This window comes from Mobula birostris, chromosome 4, assembly GCF_030028105.1.
Source record: "Mobula birostris isolate sMobBir1 chromosome 4, sMobBir1.hap1, whole genome shotgun sequence".
Classification (NCBI taxonomy): domain Eukaryota; kingdom Metazoa; phylum Chordata; class Chondrichthyes; order Myliobatiformes; family Myliobatidae; genus Mobula; species Mobula birostris.
This window is the reverse complement of record NC_092373.1, coordinates 173308452-173326122: the sequence shown is the minus strand read 5'-3', so window position 1 is coordinate 173326122 and position 17671 is coordinate 173308452. Positions and strand designations below refer to the sequence as shown.

The window sequence follows — 17671 nt, the reverse complement described above, 5'->3', positions numbered from 1 at the left end:
TGCCGTGGGAGTTGATTGGGGGAGGGGGGTTCTGGGGAGAGTAAACTGATTACAGTGCAACTGGGTGTTTGACGTAAATGGGTCCTTGCTGAAAGGCTTGTGTCCTGACTCTATAGTTAACAGAGATATGTAAAACTGAGGCTTGGATAGAGTATTTGACAGTTTAAGGTAAAGGGGAAGTTGGAAAGTTTTTCTTTCTCTGCAAGTGGTAGTGGGAGCGTCTGCAACTTATTTGAAAGAGGATGTTGAGGCAGAAACCCTCGCCATCCTCCTGAATGGTAGTGCGGAAAGAGCTGCCTTTAGGACAGTAGACAGATCTGAATAATGAGATGACTCAGGATAGTCAGTCTTGGCCAGAATAGATTGATGGGCTGAATTACCTCCTGTGCTGATCTGTCTTGATTCTGTGAATGGAAAGTAAATGGAAAAAGGAAGGGATTAAGATTAGATTGACATGAATGTTATTTATTCAAGAAAATCCAGTAGAGTGTTAGAGTGAAAGATTTTAATGGCAACAGGAATGAACCACAGTGCTCTACTGGCCATTAAGATAGTGGTTAGCACAACACTTTACAGTACCAGCAACCCGGGTTCAATTCCCGACACTGCCTGTAAGAAGTTTGTATATACTCCCCAAAGGATTCCTCTGGGTGCTCCAGTTTCCTCCCACAGTCCAAAGACATAACAGTCAGTAAGTTAATTGGGCATTTTTAAATTGTCCTGTGATTAGGTCAAGATTAAATCCAGGGGATTGCTGGGCAGTGTAACTTGAAGGGCCTATTCCATGCCGCATCTCAATAAATAAATATATAAATAGTAAATTTGGCAATCCTCATTTCAAGTCCAGCTGCACCTGTCTGTACATCCCTCAGAGGCAAGTGATCACTTTTGCTTTTAATAGTCAAGAATCTGGAAGTGGGAAAATCAGAGATTGGCAACTTCATGAATGAATGGTTAAGTTCCTCTTGTTTCACAGTCCCTGATACAAGGCTGTCCAACCACAAATGAAAGTCTGGTATGTGTCAATGAGATCACATGTCAGTCTAAGCTCCACAGAACATCCTATTTACTCTCACCTTTTCATCATAGGAATTGTTCTAATGAACCATGGCTGCTGTCCCTGTAAAGTAACTATACCCTTTGGGTACAGTCTAGAGGTGTATGCAGCATCTAGAACATTGATAAAATGCACTTCCTGTGTGTGGTTGAAGAGACTTTACTAATCCTGTTTAGATTTTGTACTTTTGAAACATTTAGTGACTCTTGACAAAGTATCTAATTCTAGTGAGTTCTTGAGATAGATGTTAATGCATTCCTTGGTCATAATGTCCTGAAAGGATAGATAAATCCATTTTTTGAGATGTGGAGATTTGGTACTACAGTAATCTTTTCTTGTCCTCGTTGGTTTAAGCAATGATATGATTATAATGGCTTGTTCCTTTCCGCGCCCTGTGACACAATTGGGTGGCAACCTTGCCACTTCATTAGCGTTTTTGCTTGTTTTTTTTAATGAGGCCGAGTGGCTACCCAACACTCAAACCGGCAGATGCAAGAAACCGGCTAGATTTGAACTCGAGACCACTTCCCTCAGTCTGCTGCGGATGCCACTACACCACCAGCTGGCTGAGTACTCCCATATAAAGGCATCCGTTAGTCTTGCGAGACCATGGATCTGTGCCTGGAAAGTCTTCACTCTCCAGGGTGCAGGCCTGGGCAAGGTTGTATGGAAGACCAGCAGTTGCCCATCCTGCAAGTCTCCCCGCTTTGTGACACCAATGTTGTCCAAGGGAAGGGCATTAGGACCCATACAGCTTGGCACCAGTGTCGTCACAGAGCAATGTGTGATTAAGTGCCTTGCTCAAGGACACAACACGTTCCCTCAGCAGGGGCTCAAACGCACGACCTTCAGGTCGCTAGTTCAATGCCTTAACCACTTGCCCACGTGCCCACACTCACATATCAGTTTCTTGGGGGCATTCACGAAACGCAAAAGAATCGATTAAACACTACTGACAAAGAAATAATGTGCAATAGAAGACAAACTGTGCAGATATAAAAAAGCTAATAATAGGTAATACTGTTGTAGAGTCATGTTGAAAGTGAGTCCATTATTGAAAGTGCATTATGTACATGTTCCTGCGTGGAATTAGAAAGCTGTGGTAAAGGGTTGGGATAAGGCAGAGGTAGAAAAAGAGCTGAACATCCTGCTCTGTTCGATACCCTGTTATCCAGACTCCAGAAATTTCTTCACCACATCACTCTACTCTTAATCATGAACATCTGGTGAAGAGTTTTCTCAGTATCTATCATTACTGGTCTTTGTACTAATTTTGTGCTATTTCTGTGAAAGGAAGCGACTATCTTTATGCGGCCAAGGTGTACCGAGATGATCGCCTTCGAAAGAAAGCGGAGCTGATGAAGATGGAAAGTTGTGAGAAGCTAGCAAAACTAAATGATTTGTATCGAGGAGGCTGAGCTGGGCTACAGGGTCTTGCCTTTTAATTTAAATGTTTATTGTACAGGGAGACATTTCAATTTATCATTATTTTAAAAAGAATAAATCTAAGTCTTGTAACCTTGAAAGCCCTGCCCTTTGGACTGATTACATGAGTGTCTGATTATAGCCAAAGCAATTTGTGATGGCTGTGTGTGCATGTGACCCCCCCCCCTTCACTTTATTGTATACAATACAGTGTATTCTAGATTAGCTTTTTAAAAAAGCACATGACTATAGTCGATAGAACTAATGTCAGCTAATATCATGGGTTTTATGAGCATTGGGTCTCCATTTTTAATTCAGCTGAGTACTTGTGTTGAAGTTCACACAAGTTGGACCCCATATGCCAACTGAGCTAATGAACCCAATCCATAACTGTCTTTGTGTAGTTGAAAAGACTTTCCTGACTCTTGGTTTAGATTTTGTACTTTTGAAATATTTAGTGACTCTTGACAAAGTAATCTAATTCTGGTACATTCTTGATGGATTTTAATGCATTCCTTGGTTATGATGTCCTGCAATTGTAGATAAATCCCTTTTTGAGACACGGAGATTTGTTTTGACGAGATGAATTCATTGACCAATTTTGTCACTTGCTAGTTTCAGTAAGCAATGAGGTGATTATAATGACATACTCCTTATATTAAGGATTATGTAGATGTTCTTGAGAATGTCCACTGATGCATGTATAACAGTACATTAGCCTCTTGATTTGTGAATATTGTACAGTTGTGATGTATTCTTGAGAGCTGCCTTTTGTTTCTTTTGAGCCGTGTCTAAAGATAACAGATGTATATAAATTCATGAAGGAAACTCCCTGTGCAAATTAGAATTTGTGCACTGTGTTGTGTGTGCGGGAGATTGAGCAAGGTGAGGGAACGACGTGATTTCTGAAATGAAAAATCTGACTGCCCCCTCTAATGGATTGACTTGCAGCTGGTAAATGTATCTCTCCTCTGCACTCCCAGTCTCAACATAACTCAAATACTTCAATGGCCTGTCATCATGTGTAAAATTTTACACCTTTTTCATGCACAGCTAAGGCTTTGCAGGTACTTTTATCAGACCATGAAAGTACCCAAAGCTGGTGATGTGGGAACAGGAGGAGAAGGAGCAGCCTGTGAAGTCTGCTTCACTATTCAGTGAGACTGTGCCTGATCTTCTACCTCAACTTGCACACACTTGCCAGAGATAACCTTGGTGCCCTGAAGACGTTAATCTGAGTGAAGGAATACCTTCGCACCTTGCGCCTAAGTGGCTGAGCTTTGGAGGCTGTGACATTCTCTTGATCACTTCTGCCCAGAATAAGCCTTCGAGCATTTTAAGACCTCTTCCATAAATGTTTTGGTTTGGTGAGATCACCTCCCATTCTTTCAGCCTCTTTGGAATGTAGGTTTAGTCTTGCTATTCATTCCTCATGAGGGTGGGTGCATGGGGAAATCATTCTGGTTAATTGTTCCTGTAATAACATAGGGACCCCCCCCCCCCCCCCGCCATTTCAGGCTTCTGTTTGTTAAATGTTCATCACATTCCCCATAAATAGGCCCTTCCTCAGTTAAAAGATCAGCTGCATGTAACTACAGGTGTGGTCTTACCTGTGATTATAGTAATATATATTTTATTATTGTTCTTCCAATCGCCTGCAATAGAAGTCCAACATCCATTTGCTTTCCAAATTACTTGTTACCCTGCATGTTAATTTTCCTGATGTAAGATCGTGACCGGAAATGTTGATCATTCCACAGATGCTGCCTGACCCACCGAGATCTTCCCAACAGTTTTTTTTTGCCCCACATACCAGTGTTGCAGTCTCTGGTGTTTTTAATGTATCGGGAGTCTGGGTCCCTCTGAACACTCTCAGCTCCCAGCTTTGCTGTTTAAAGAAAAAAGAAAGAAAATCTGGTTTTCTGTTTTAACGGTGAAAGTGGAAAAGTTCTTATTCCATTTGCCATCAACTTGTCCTTTGACATTGTTGTTATCTACTTAGGGCCAACGTATCCTTGGAGAATAAGTTTTGGATTTGTATCATTGGACAATGTGGAGACTTTAGACAAAAAGCTGGAGAAACTCAGTCAGGTGACATCTGTGGAGGGAATTAGATGGTTGATGTTTCAAAACCGGAAACATTGGTTATCGATTTTCATCTCTGTTGAGTTGCTGCATGACCTGTTGAGTTCCTCCATCTTTTTGTTTATGAATGTTGTGCCATAATCCAGCAATCTCTTGTTACCAAGGAGATATTACAATTAGTTGCTTCACCCAACTGATTCCGTAGACACTTGAGCTAAAGAACTGACCTTTGCTGTACTGTACTCAAAATCAGACACTTATTCTTCTCGCTTTCCAAGTACTAACCAATTCTGAATCATTCCTAATCATTAAAAATTCTAAACAAAAAAGGCCCCACTACTTGTCTTAGTGAAATTAATAGAAAAGGCTGAGATTCTAATTGCACATTTGAATTGCTGATTGTAATATATATTTAATGTACCTTTCTCTTAATCTGCATCAAATAAAAGTTATTTTAAGTGTGTAAACTGGATGGCTTTGAGTCTGGGCTTGTTTTGATGAAGGGTGACATGAAATCAATTTATCCTGGATCTTGCAAAATTCTTAGAAGAACATTAGGAGTAATCCAATTAGTCAACTTTGCCATTCAGCAAGATCAAGACTAATCCATTCTTGACCTCAGCATTACTCATCCCCCCCCCCCCCCCCCAATCTTTGGACTCCTTTAGTGGAAATGCCTATTGATCCTCTGCATTTTGGGTCATGGAGCTCTGCAGCACAAGAAACAGGCCATTTCACCCTCCAGATCCTTGCTACCCCACAAAGTTACTCAGTGAGAGTGCTATACCCAGTGTCACAGCTACTGCCCGGATTGGAGAGTATTAACTATAATGAGAGGATGGACAAACTTGGAACTTTTCTCTCTGGAGGATCGGAGGCTGAGGGGTGTCGTGATAGAGGTTAGAGGTTCATAAAGCCTGGAACACCTAGGTAGGAGTAGAGAGTCTTTTTATTTCCCAGGGTGAAAATAACAAATAGTAGAGGACATAGGTTTACAATGAGAGGGAGACAGTTGAAGAAGATTTATGAGGCATGTTTTACAGTTATGGGTACCTGGGGTGTGCTGCCATGGGAGATGGTGGAAGCAATGTGATAGTGTTACTTAAGAGACATTTAAACAGATGTGGACATACAGTTAAACTTGGCATTATGGTCAGCACAGACGTGGTAGGTGGAAAGGCTGAACAGTTTATCTGCATTAGAGCTATATCCTATGCTTTAGTTAATCAAATGCCTGCCTAAATGTCTCTTTGATGTAGTGATTGTGTTTGATTCCACCACCTCTAATAAATCTAATTACTTCTCACCGTTCTCTGGGGCAGTTGACCCTGGAGGGGGAAAAATCCTCTTCTGTTCTAAACGGGCAGGCACTGATTTTGGTTCCAACAACATCATTATTCAGGGGTTATGATACACTGGGGAAAAGAGGAGATACAGTCACTTAAAGCAAGTGTTCAGGTGAAGCAGGCAGTGAAGGAGAGGGTGGTAGGTTGAACAATAAGCTCTCTTGAAGGATCTCGAAGGTTGAATGGCATTGTGGGAGGTAAGGAATTTTCACTGAGTTCCTCCAGCAGATTGTTAGTTGCTCCGAATTCCAGCATCTGTAGTCTGGGATCTCCAAATACTGTAGTGCATCGATCTTCATTGCAAGAGCAAAATACCGTGCTGCAGATGCACAGAGCCACTTGCGTATGTTACGGCGTCGTGTTGACGCGGGAGTATAAACGAGGCTTTAAAGTGACCACCCCCCGACTCCCTCAGCGAACCGAAGTTTTGTGAGCAGCTTCGGTCCCAATCTAAGGATAAATGTTGGTGCCACAGGTTAAAGGTGGAGATGGAGACTTGATAAACACGAGATGCAGCAAATCCGGAGCAACACACACTAACTGCCGGGGGAATTCAGGTCAGGCAGTGTATGGAGATGATTAAACCCGCTTTATCAGGACTGCTTTATTTATAAAAGGGGTAAGATTTGAAGAGGAGGGAAATGGGAGACTTGACGAGTCTTCACTGCTAGCAAAACAACCTGAGGCAGAAGCAATGTCCGCTGCCTGCTAGCACAGGTATCAGTGGCCAGTTGTTGTCAGCAATGTGCAAATCTTTGGGCATAGTCTGCAGTTCTGGACAACACTTAAGACAGCTGGCAGCGACGGCCAGATACTGACACTAATGCGCAGACTCTGCCGCCCGGCATCAGAAGGCACCCTCCGTCACGTGATGTAAGGGAGCGTCCTATATCATCACGTGACACGGGATTAAGCCCCGCCCAGCGCCTGTTTTGCCGCGCTGTATCACGTGACCCCTGGCCAATGCTGTGCCGAGAACAGGAACAGGCCGGGTGGGCGAGCAGTTCCGCTGTGAGAGATCGGGGGGAGGAGTCCGGGCGTTTGGATCTCTTTCAGGTAACCGGGAGAGCCGACTGGGATAGACGGCCTGAGCGGCCGGAGCCAGAGACAACTTTCCGTCCCTGGAGTTTCATCCCAGTGTGAGCTGGGGTGGGGGGAGGTGTGGGGTAAGACAACCGGCTACTCCCTAGAATGTTCCAGTAGCCCCAGGCGATGATCAGCTGACTGGAGTCACATAAGCGTCCGCTCAGCTCCGGCCCCAATGTCCGGGACCACGACCGTCAACTCCACGCCCACCTTCTTCCGTGGGACCTAGAGCCCTTCTCTCCGCCTCTTCCCTCGGGGCTCCCTCCCCCACCCCATGAAACATCCTCTGAGTGGCACTCTCCAGTACACCCTCCTGCAAAAACTCAGCCCGGAACAGCTCACCAGGATACCTCCTCTCCAGAATTTTCGCTCATTTCTGTTTTCCCCTCTCCCATCCATCCCACTGGACACCACCCAGTACATCTTATCCACGCCGACTCCTTCCCACCTCCCCCTTTCATGCCGGACAATCCCCTCCTCGTCAAGATCACTATTACAAAGTTTGTAGTTAATTTGAATTTTGGAGCTAACTTTCCTTTCACTTCCCCCCCCCCACGTAATTTGGATCCGGGGCTGCAGAAATTCTTCCATTAACCTATCTGATGACCACCTATTTGATCACTCGCTTTTAGTCCTTGCGCGACACATTTTTCTGATATTAATGTGCCATGTAAATGCAAATTTTTGATATAATTGATTTTGTGAGTATGTTGGTAGATTTTGTGATTGGTGATTCCAAACCCTCATTAATACTTTAGTTTAGCTATGTTTTTTAGTATTTATTACAAGGGGTTAATTTCCTCCTGAACTTGACTTTTCCTATGCATTTCCCAGCTTCTGAGCTTACCTAAAATGTCCTAACTTTGATAAGTCCGGTTCACCTGTTAATCCTGTGCTTACTCACCCATTTCCTCTCCCTGAAATTCCCAGTACAATATAAATGTTTGATCTCCAATTTGGTTCTCCTATCTTGACTTAAGCCACTTACCCAGCCTTACAGTCTCTCAGCTTTATGCATTCTTAGTTATGGCCTATTGCACTTTCAGATTTTAGTTGCAGGCAAAAATAGTAGAAACTAAGGGATTCTGGAATTTCAACACCAAACTTCTGCTTTAAATCAACACACATCAAAGTTGCTCCTGGTGAACGCAGCAGGCCAGGCAGCATCTCTAGGAAGAGGTACAGTCGACGTTTCGGGCCGAGACCCTTCGTCAGGACTAACTAAAGGAAGAGTGAGTAAGGGATTTGAAAGGGGGAGGGGGAGATCCAAAATGATAGGAGAAGACAGGAGGGGAAGGGATGGAGCCAAGAGCTGGACAGTTGATTGGCAAAAGGGATATGAGAGGATCATGGGACAGGAGGCCCAGGGAGAAGGAAAGGGGGGGGGGAACCCAGAGGATGAGCAAGGGGTATAGTCAGAGGGAGAAAAAGGAGAGTGAGAGAAAGAATGTGTAATTCCACGTCCCATTCCCATTCTGATATGTCTATCCACAGCCTCCTCTACTGTAAAGATGAAGCCACACTCAGGTTGGAGGAACAACACCTTATATTCCGTCTGGGTAGCCTCCAACCTGATGGCATGAACATTGACTTCTCAAACTTCCGCTAATGCCCCACCTCCCCCTCGTACCCCATCCGTTATTTATTTATATACACACATTCTTCCTCTCTCTCTCCTATTCCTCCCTCTGACTATACCCCTTGCCCATCCTCTGGGTTTTTTTCCCCCTCCCCCTTTTCCTTCTCCCTGGGCCTCCTGTCCCATGATCCTCTCATATCCCTTTTGCCAATCACCTGTCCAGCTCTTGGCTCCATCCCTCCCCCTCCTGTCTTCTCCTATCATTTTGGATCTCCCCCTCCCACCTTCAAATCTCTTACTAGCTCTTCCTTCAGTTAGTCCTGTCGAAGGGTCTCGGCCCGAAACGTTGACTGTACCTCTTCCTAGAGATACTGCCTGGCCTGCTGCATTCACCAGCAACTTTGATGTGTGTTGCTTGAATTTCCAGCATCGGCAGAATTCCTCGTGTTTGCATTCTGCTTTAAATCCTAACCGCTTGACCAGGCTTTACACAAGTCAGATTATTTCAGTGTCAACTGTTGGTTAGTATTTTTAACAATCTTCTTGAGTGCTTTGGGATGTTTACCATATTAATTCCTTTATATAAGTGTAACTAATTGTCATAATTGGTAACTTGTAGCAGTATATTAAGTGTATGGAATGATATTTAATTCCTCACTTACCTAGTATTTATTTATTTATTTATTGTGATACAGTGAGGAATATGTCCTTTTATAGAGCATTGATCTCTTTAATATTAAAGAAGGATAAAGACCCCGCTCAATGCGCATCTTATAGACCAACATCCTTGTCAAATGTTGACTCTAAGATTTTTTCTAAATTATTAGCAAATAGACTAGAAAAAGCGCTTCCTTATATTATTTCGGAAGACCAAACGGGCTTTATTAAGAATCATTACTCTTTTCATAATATTCGCACACTTTTAAATATTGTCTATACCCCGTCACAAAACTATCCTGAATGCGTCATTTCCCTAGACGCTGAAAAAGCCTTTGGCGGGGTCGAATGGCCCTACTTATTTAAGGTGCTTGAAATGTTTAACTTCAGCCAGAAATTTGTATCCTGGATCAAATTGTTATACCACTCTCCTATGGCATCAGTTCGTACTAATACTCAAAACTCACCTTTTTTTCCTCTTTTTCGAGGTACCAGACAAGGGTGTCCTCTTAGCCCTTTATTATTTGATATAGCATTAGAACCACTTGCAATTGCTATTTGAGAATCTCCTCACATTATTGGTATAAGTCGTGTGTTAAAGTCTCATAAAGTATCACTTTATGCTGATGACTTAATCTTATGTATTTCTAATCCTCAAAAATCTATCCCAGCAGCTTTAGATTTATTAGCAAAATTTAGCCTTTTTTCAGGATACAAATTAAATCTTAATAAGAGTGAACTTTTCCCTATTAATAAGCAAGTTCCCTTATATCAGAACCTGCCGTTTAGATTGGTTAATAATCATTTTTCATATCTTGGGATTAAGAGTACCTGTAAACATAAGGATTTATTTAAGACTAATTACTTACCCTTAATTGACCATATTACACAACTTTCCTTTAAATGGTCTCCACTTTATTTAATTTGCTGCCTGGCCTGCTGCGTTCACCAGCAACTTTGATGTGTGTTGCTTGAATTTCCAGCATCTGCAGAATTCCTGTTGTTTCCACTTTATTTAACTTTGACTGGTTGTATTAATGCTGTTAAGATGTTTATTCTGCCAAAATTTTTATATATATTTCAGGCATTACCGATTTTTGTTCCAAAATCCTTTTTTGATAAAGTAGACTCTAAAATCTCTTCATTTATTTGGCAAAATAAAAATCCGAGATTGGGTAGAATACATCTACAGAAAGTTAAGAGAGATGGAGGCTTGGCATTACTTAACTTTAGATTTTATTACTGGGCAATTAATATTCGTCACATGAAATTTTGGCTACTTGACCAAGATACACTACCCATCCCTAAATGGGTAATATTGGAATTACATTCTGTTCCAGGCTATGCACTTGGCTCTACATTAGGATCTTCTCTTCCTTCAGATTTGAAACGCTATAAGCAGGTTTGCAACCCGATAGTTAAACATACCGTACGCGTTTGGTTTCAATTCCGAAAATTTTTCGATCTTAATCAATTCGTGCTAGCGATTCCTATTATTGGCAATATATTTTTTCTCCCCTCCTCTACGGACCGTGCCTTTCAAATTTGGAAGACTAACGGTATATCACGGTTTTCGGACTTATTTTCAGATGGCTCCCTTATATCTTTTGAACAGTTATGTAATAAATACAATTTACTAAGAACACATTTTTTTTTAGATATTTGCAAGTTAGGAATTTCCTAAATACCATACTTTCCGGCGTTAACCCCTACAAATATTTTAGATGCTATCATCAACCTCAACCCCTGTCAGAAAGGTGTAATGGCTACTATTTATAATACACCATCATGAAATTTAGGGAAGCTGCATTCGACAAGATTAGGACTGACTGGGAAAAGGAATTGGGTCTTACTATCCCAGTTGAGGACTGGGCCTATATTTTACAACTTGTTAATACTTCCTCTTTCTGTTCCAAACACTCCTTAATTCAGTTTAAAGTTGTCCATAGAGCACACATGTCTAAAGGTAAATTAGCTCGTTTTTATTCTCATATTAACCCTCTTTGCGATAGATGTCATGGGGAGATAGCTTCCTTGACCCACATATTTTGGTCTTGTCCTACTCTGGAAACTTTTTGGAAAGACATTTTTAATATTATCTCAAAGGTTTTGAATAGTGATATTTCTCCCCATCCTATTACTGCTATTTTTGGATTACTTAAAACTTCTAGTAATTTACCCCCCTCAGTGCATAGAATGATTGCATTGCAATGTGGATAAATGTGAGGTTATCCACTTTGGTGGCAAAAACAGGAAAACAGATTATTATCTGAATGGTGGCCGATTAGGAAAAGGGGAGGTGCAACGAGACCTGGGTGTCATTATACACCAGTCACTGAAAGTGGGCATGCAGGTACAGCAGGTGGTGAAAAAAGCGAATGGTGTGCTGGCATTCATAGCAAGAGGATTCGAGAACAGGAGCGAGGAGGTTACTACTTCAGTTGTACAAGGCCTTGGTGAGACCACACCTGGAGTATTGTGTGCAGTTTTGGTCCCCTAATCTGAGGAAAGACATTCTTGCCATAGAGGGAGTACAAAGAAGGTTCACCAGATTGATTCCTGGGATGGCAGGACTTTCATATGATGAAAGACTGGATCGACTAGGCTTATACTCGTTGGAATTTAGAAGATTGAGGGGGGATTTTATTGAAACGTATAAAATCCTAAAGGGATTGGACAGGCTAGATGCAGGAAGATTGTTCCCGATGTTGGGGAAGTCCAGAATGAGGGGTCACAGTTTGAGGATAGAGGGGAAGCCTTTTAGGACCGAGATTAGGAAAAACTTCTTCACACAGAGAGTGGTGAATCTGTGGAATTCTCTGCCACAGGAAACAGTTGAGGCTAGTTCATTGGTTATATTTAAGAGGGAGCTAGATATGGCCCTTGTGGCTAAAGGGATCGGGGGTATGGAGAGAAGGCAGGTACAGGGTTCTGAGTTGGATGATCAACCATGATCATACTGAATGGTGGTGCAGGCTCGAAGGGCCGAATGGCCTACTCCTGCACCTATTTTCTATGTTTCTATGTTACTTTAATGGCGCAAAGATGTATTCTACAACATTGGAAGGAGATTAATGCCCCAACTACGTTTTTTTGGTTCTCTCAAACGATATTATGTCTAAATTTGGAAAAAATCGGAAGTAATCTTTATGAGACTTCAGTTAAATTTGAACAGACCTGGAGATCATTTATTCAATATTTTCATTTAATGTAACTTTTTTTTTCTCTCTGACCATACATACATTCCCTTCGTGGATTTTATCTGTTATTAGCGGAGGTCGGGTTTGAGGACGTGATTATTTAATTTGTTCAAGTCTACTATTTACCTAGTTAGCCTATTGCTTTGCCTTGTTAGGTTAGTTGCACGGTAGGTTTTTTTTCTGGGTTTTTTTTCTCGTTCTACTGGTATGTATGGAAAATTAGTATACAATTATATTACTTTGTTATTCTATAACTTACGTTGTTTGCATTTTTTTGTATTAATATTACTTGTATCTTTATATCCTAACAATGTATTGGTTGCTATATGTTTTACTCTTTGTGTACTAATTCAATAAAAAGATTTAAAAAGAAAAGAAAGAAAGAACGAACCTGGGTTGATGGTGCTGCACTGTGCTAACCACTATGCCACTGTGTCACCATACTCAAATGTCTTCAGTTAATACATTTTGTGCATTATTTTTAAATTAGCAGTAGTGCACATAAGACAGGATCAGAGTTAGGCCAATTGGCTCACCAAGTCTCCTTTGCCATTCTATCAAGACTATCCCTCTGAACCCCAATTTCCTGCATTCTCCCTGTAACCTTTGACACCCTAAGTAATCAAGAGCCTACAGTATCTAACTCCAGTTCAAATATACCCAATGACTTGGCCTCCATAGCCATCAGTGGCAATGGATTCCACAGATTCACCACAGGAGAAATTTGAAAGAAGCTGTGCTAGGATTAACCTATCCCAGCACTTCAGTAAGGTAGATGAATGAGAGGACAAGCGAACTGAGATGGGATAATCCTGAATCTTTTGCAAGAAACTTTAGCCATTGGCATAAAACCACCCTAATATGGGAGATAGCAGGAACAAGAAAGAAAATATATGTCCCATTTGTGATACTATGGCAACTTGCACTTGCATAGCACCTATAATATGATTTTAAGGCACTTCTGTAGAAGGTGTTAATAAATAAAATTTGACACTAAGCTGGTTAGGCTCTTTCTGTATTTTTTTCTAGTAGGCATTTATTCAGAACATCTAAAAAGAGAAGTTTGGGAGGGCAGGAAAATTTCTAGGGCTTTGGGAAATAAGGTGGCTGAAATTGGAACTGAAAGAGCACATCTACAAGTGATCGAGCAGTGGGATGTTTGCAAGGCACATAGGCAACAAATCACAAGTAAACTATTTTAAAAACGCAAACAACAGGAATTCTGCAGATGCTGGAAATTCAAGCAACACACATTAAAGTTGCTGGTGAACGCAGCAGGCCAGGCAGCATCTCTAGGAAGAGGTGCAGTCGACGTCTCAGGCGGAGACCCGAGTTCCTTTTGTTTGTCAGGACTAACTGAAGGAAGAGTTAGTGAGAGATTTGAAAGTGGGAGGGAGAGGGGGAGATCCAAAATGATAGGAGAAGACAGGAGGGGGAGGGATGGAGCCAAGAGCTGGTAGGAAGAGGTACAGTTGACGTTTCAGGCCAGCTCTTGGCTCCATCCCTCTCCTGTCTTCTCCTATCATTTTGGATCTCCCTCTCCCCCTCCCACTTTCAAATCTCTTACTAACTCTTCCTTCAGTTAATCCTGACGAAGGTCCTCGGCCTGAAACGTCGACTGTACCTCTTCCTAGAGATGCAGCCTGGCCTGCTGTGTTCACCAGCAACTTTAATGTGTGTTACAAGTAAACTATTCTGTTTTTTCAAACTTGCTTTCATTGCTGAACACATCATCAGAATATTGTTTCTTTGAAGTTAAGTTCTTGCATTCTTTGTTTCTGTGCTTATTGATTAGTTGATGAGTGAACATAGGTTATGTAATTGCAAGAAAGAAATATAGGAAATGCTCTTTTTTGTTTCAGAATTGAGTTTACTTTGTGTGAGAAAAGATGGCAGATGTAAGTAAAATTTTATTAAATTGCTAAGAGAAAGTTGCCTGAATTTATTGTTAGTTAAAATGTATGATAATATATTCTATATATAATATAGGTTATATATAATAATGCTTTTACTTAGCACTTTCATGCAAACAAAGACTTCACCTATTCTCTGATGTACATTTACTGCACTTTTATACGGAACCTGAACGAAACAGTCATTGTCACAAACGAGAAAATTTGCAGTTGCTAGAAATCCAAGCAACACGCAAAATGCTAGAGGAATTTAGCAGGCTAGGCAGCATTTATGTTAAAGAGTAAACAGTCAACTTTCCAGGCCGAGACCCTTCATCAGGACTGGAGGAAAAATGATGAGAAGTCAGAGTAAGAAGGTGGGGTTGGGGAAGAAATACAAGGTAGTACGTGATAGGTGCAACTGGGAAAGGGGCAGTAAAGAACTGAGAATTTGATTGGTGAAAGAGACAAGGGCCTGGAGAAGGGGGAATCTGATAGGAGAGGACCGAAGGCCAGAAGGACAAAGAGAAGGAGGAGGAACACCAGAGGGAGGTGATGGGCAGGTAAGGAGATGAGGTGAGAGAGGGAAATGTGAATGGGGAATTGTGAAGGGAAGGGGGCAGTTATCGTTCCCAGTGCTGTAATCTATTTAGCCAAGTTAGAAGTAGACAGAATTTGATGTTATATTTTTGTGTGACATTTGTGAAGTACATTTGCAAAGCATGCAGTTTTAATTTCTTATTCAAGTCCAGAATTTGAATAATTTTATTGATTTATTTTATAATGATAGCTAGTTTCACTGTTAGGCTTAACTTTAAATTTCTTTGGTGATGCATGCAGTGTGTAAACAAAATACCTTTGGGATAAGATTTAGCTGTTTTGTGCCATACCTGAAAGTTATTGATTTATTCCTTCTCGCTCCCTTTCTGCTTATTTTGCATTCCCTCTTCAATCAGTCTTAATTTCATTCAGTTAAACATTGGGTAGATTGGACCTGATGCTTTGCTTGTTCCAGTTAACTCCATCCTTCTCAAGCTGTGGGTCTTAGCGTGGTCATACCTTTGTATATGCTATTGTTTGGAGTTTTCATGCTTATCTTTCTAATCTTCACAGGGAAGGGAATGAAACAACATTTTTAGTTGCTGGTGTAAAACCTGTAATAAAACCACAACCGCACTATAGTGCCTTTCAAATATGTGGTCCATTGAAATTAGCGAATCACGTCTAACAATCAGAGAACGCTGAGAAACGGCTTCTGTATCATGGTGTGTAGCGGGAGATGCACTTCCACCCGTGGGTGGGTAGATTAGGTTAACTAAAGTTCTGCTGTTCCTGCCCCTCTGCACTGTTTATTCAGCCTTGTTCACCTGTTCATTGAGCCCCATGTCTCCAGTTTTAAAAATTGTGTGCAAATCCCTTCACGGGTCAGTTCCCTCCTAAATCAAACCACTTCCAGTGTGACAACATGTGCAAGGTGAGAGAAGAATGAATGCAGCTGTTAGCCAAAACAGTGGTAGCAACTGAATCGCAAACAAAAGATAGCAGAGGTTTCACATGGTTATGCTGTGTTTTTTAAAATCTCCTTTACTTACAAGGAAGCGGGTCAGAATCACAGATTTCGTCCATCATTCCCCTCCCCACTAATTTTTCTAAAATACAAGCTATACCTTTAAACTTAAGGCTCTAGGTTGTTGATGTTAATACATAAAGAATATGCTGTCGTGATTGCAAGTTTTAAAAAATGGTTTTGCATAGTGACTGCAAGTAATTAACTGTAAGCTAACCATTTACTGTATATAAGAAGTAAGGTCTTTGGTGGTTCTTCTAACACTTGAGCATTCTAAAATTTAAACTTGAATTATTGTTTCATTTTGAAAAATTGCTGTATACTTGTATTGTAAACAAACCAAAATGATTGTGGTTTTCTTTTTTACAGGACTTGAAGAGATACCTTTACAAACAGTTGCCTAGGTAAAAGCATAAATTTTCCTTAATCTGTAAATCTGTTTCTAAGTTACTATCATAATGATAATAATAGCAGATTGGATTTATTAAATAGGCCTTAACTGTTATTTTTTGCATTAAGTTTTTATTATATTATAAAATAATTTGTTCTCCCAAAAATTCCATTTCTTATCTTTTCTGGTCATTTAATCAGAATTTAAGAACTTGCTATGAAGGAAGTAGCAGTCTATTACAGATATACAAACCCCATTTCCAGAAAAGTTGGGATATTTTCCAAAATGCAATAAAAAAAATGTGATATGTTAATTCACGTGAACCTTTATTTAAATGACAAAAGTACAAAGAAAAGATTTTCAATAGTTTTACTGACCAACTTAATTGTATTTTGTAAACATACACAAATTTAGAATTTGATGGCTGCAACACACTCAACAAAAGTTGGGACAGAGGCATGTTTACCATTGTGTTACATCATCTTTCCTTTTAATAACACTTTTTAATCGTTTTGGAACTGAGGATACTAATTGTAGTAGATATGCAATTGGAAATTTTGTCCATTCTTGCTTGATATAAGACTTCAGCTGCTCAACAGTCCGTGGTCTCCGTTGTCTGATTCTCCTCTTCATGATGCGCCATACATTTTCAATAGGAGATAGATCTGGACTGGCAGCAGGCCAGTCAAGCACACGCACTCTGTGTCTACAAAGCCACGCTGTTGTAGCCCGTGCAGAATGTGGTCTGGCATTGTCCTGCTGAAATAAGCATGGATGTCCCGGGAAGAGATGTCGCCTTGATGGCAACATATGTCTCTCTCAAATCCTAATATACGCCTCAGAGTCAATGGTACCTTCACATACATGCAACTCACCCATGCCATGGGCACTGATGCACACCATGCCATCACAGATGCTGGCTTTTGCTCCTTTCGCTGATAACAATCTGGATGGTCGTTTTCATCTTTGGCACAGAGAACTTGACACCCGTTTTTTCCGAAAACTAGCTGAAATGTGGACTCATCTGACCACAGCACACGGTTCCACAGTCTTTCGGTCCATCTGAGATAAGCTCGGGCCCAGAGAACTCACCGGCCTTCCTGCATGGAGTTGATGTATGGCTTCCTCCTTGCGTAATACAGTTTCAAGTTACATTTCTGTATGCAGCGACGGACTGTGTTGAGTGACAATGGTTTTCCAAAGTACTCCCGAGCCCAGGTGGCTATAATTGTCACAGTAGCATGACGGTTTCTTAGGCAGTGCCACCTGAGGGATCGAAGATCACGCGCGTTCAACAGTGGTTTCCGACCTTGCTCTTTACACACTGAGATGTCTCTGAATTCTCTGAATCTTTTCACAATATTATGTACTGTAGATGTTGAAAGA

At 41.2% G+C, this 17671-nt stretch overlaps 2 protein-coding genes across 4 annotated transcripts in view; both read left to right on the top strand.

Annotated features, from left to right (window-relative positions):
• The window catches only part of dnajb14 (DnaJ heat shock protein family (Hsp40) member B14), a 34398-nt gene extending 29359 nt beyond the window's left edge, over positions 1–5039 (top strand). The window contains exon 8 of the mRNA XM_072256482.1: positions 2351–5039. Within this exon, the coding sequence (XP_072112583.1) occupies positions 2351–2475 (125 nt within the window). The 3' untranslated portion in view covers positions 2476–5039. The remainder of the gene's footprint in view (positions 1–2350) is intronic.
• A 1822-nt stretch (positions 5040–6861) lies between these two features.
• lamtor3 (late endosomal/lysosomal adaptor, MAPK and MTOR activator 3) overlaps positions 6862–17671 on the top strand; it is a 34968-nt gene continuing 24158 nt past the window's right edge. The window contains exons 1-3 of one of the 3 annotated variants that reach the window (XM_072256479.1): positions 6862–6969; positions 14298–14333; positions 16264–16298. In XM_072256479.1, the coding sequence (XP_072112580.1) occupies positions 14325–14333; positions 16264–16298 (44 nt within the window). In that variant the 5' untranslated portion in view covers positions 6862–6969; positions 14298–14324. Of the gene's footprint in view, positions 6970–7018; positions 7080–8977; positions 9100–14297; positions 14334–16263; positions 16299–17671 lie in introns of those variants that run through there. The other 2 variants (XM_072256481.1, XM_072256480.1) reach the window with 2 other exon arrangements.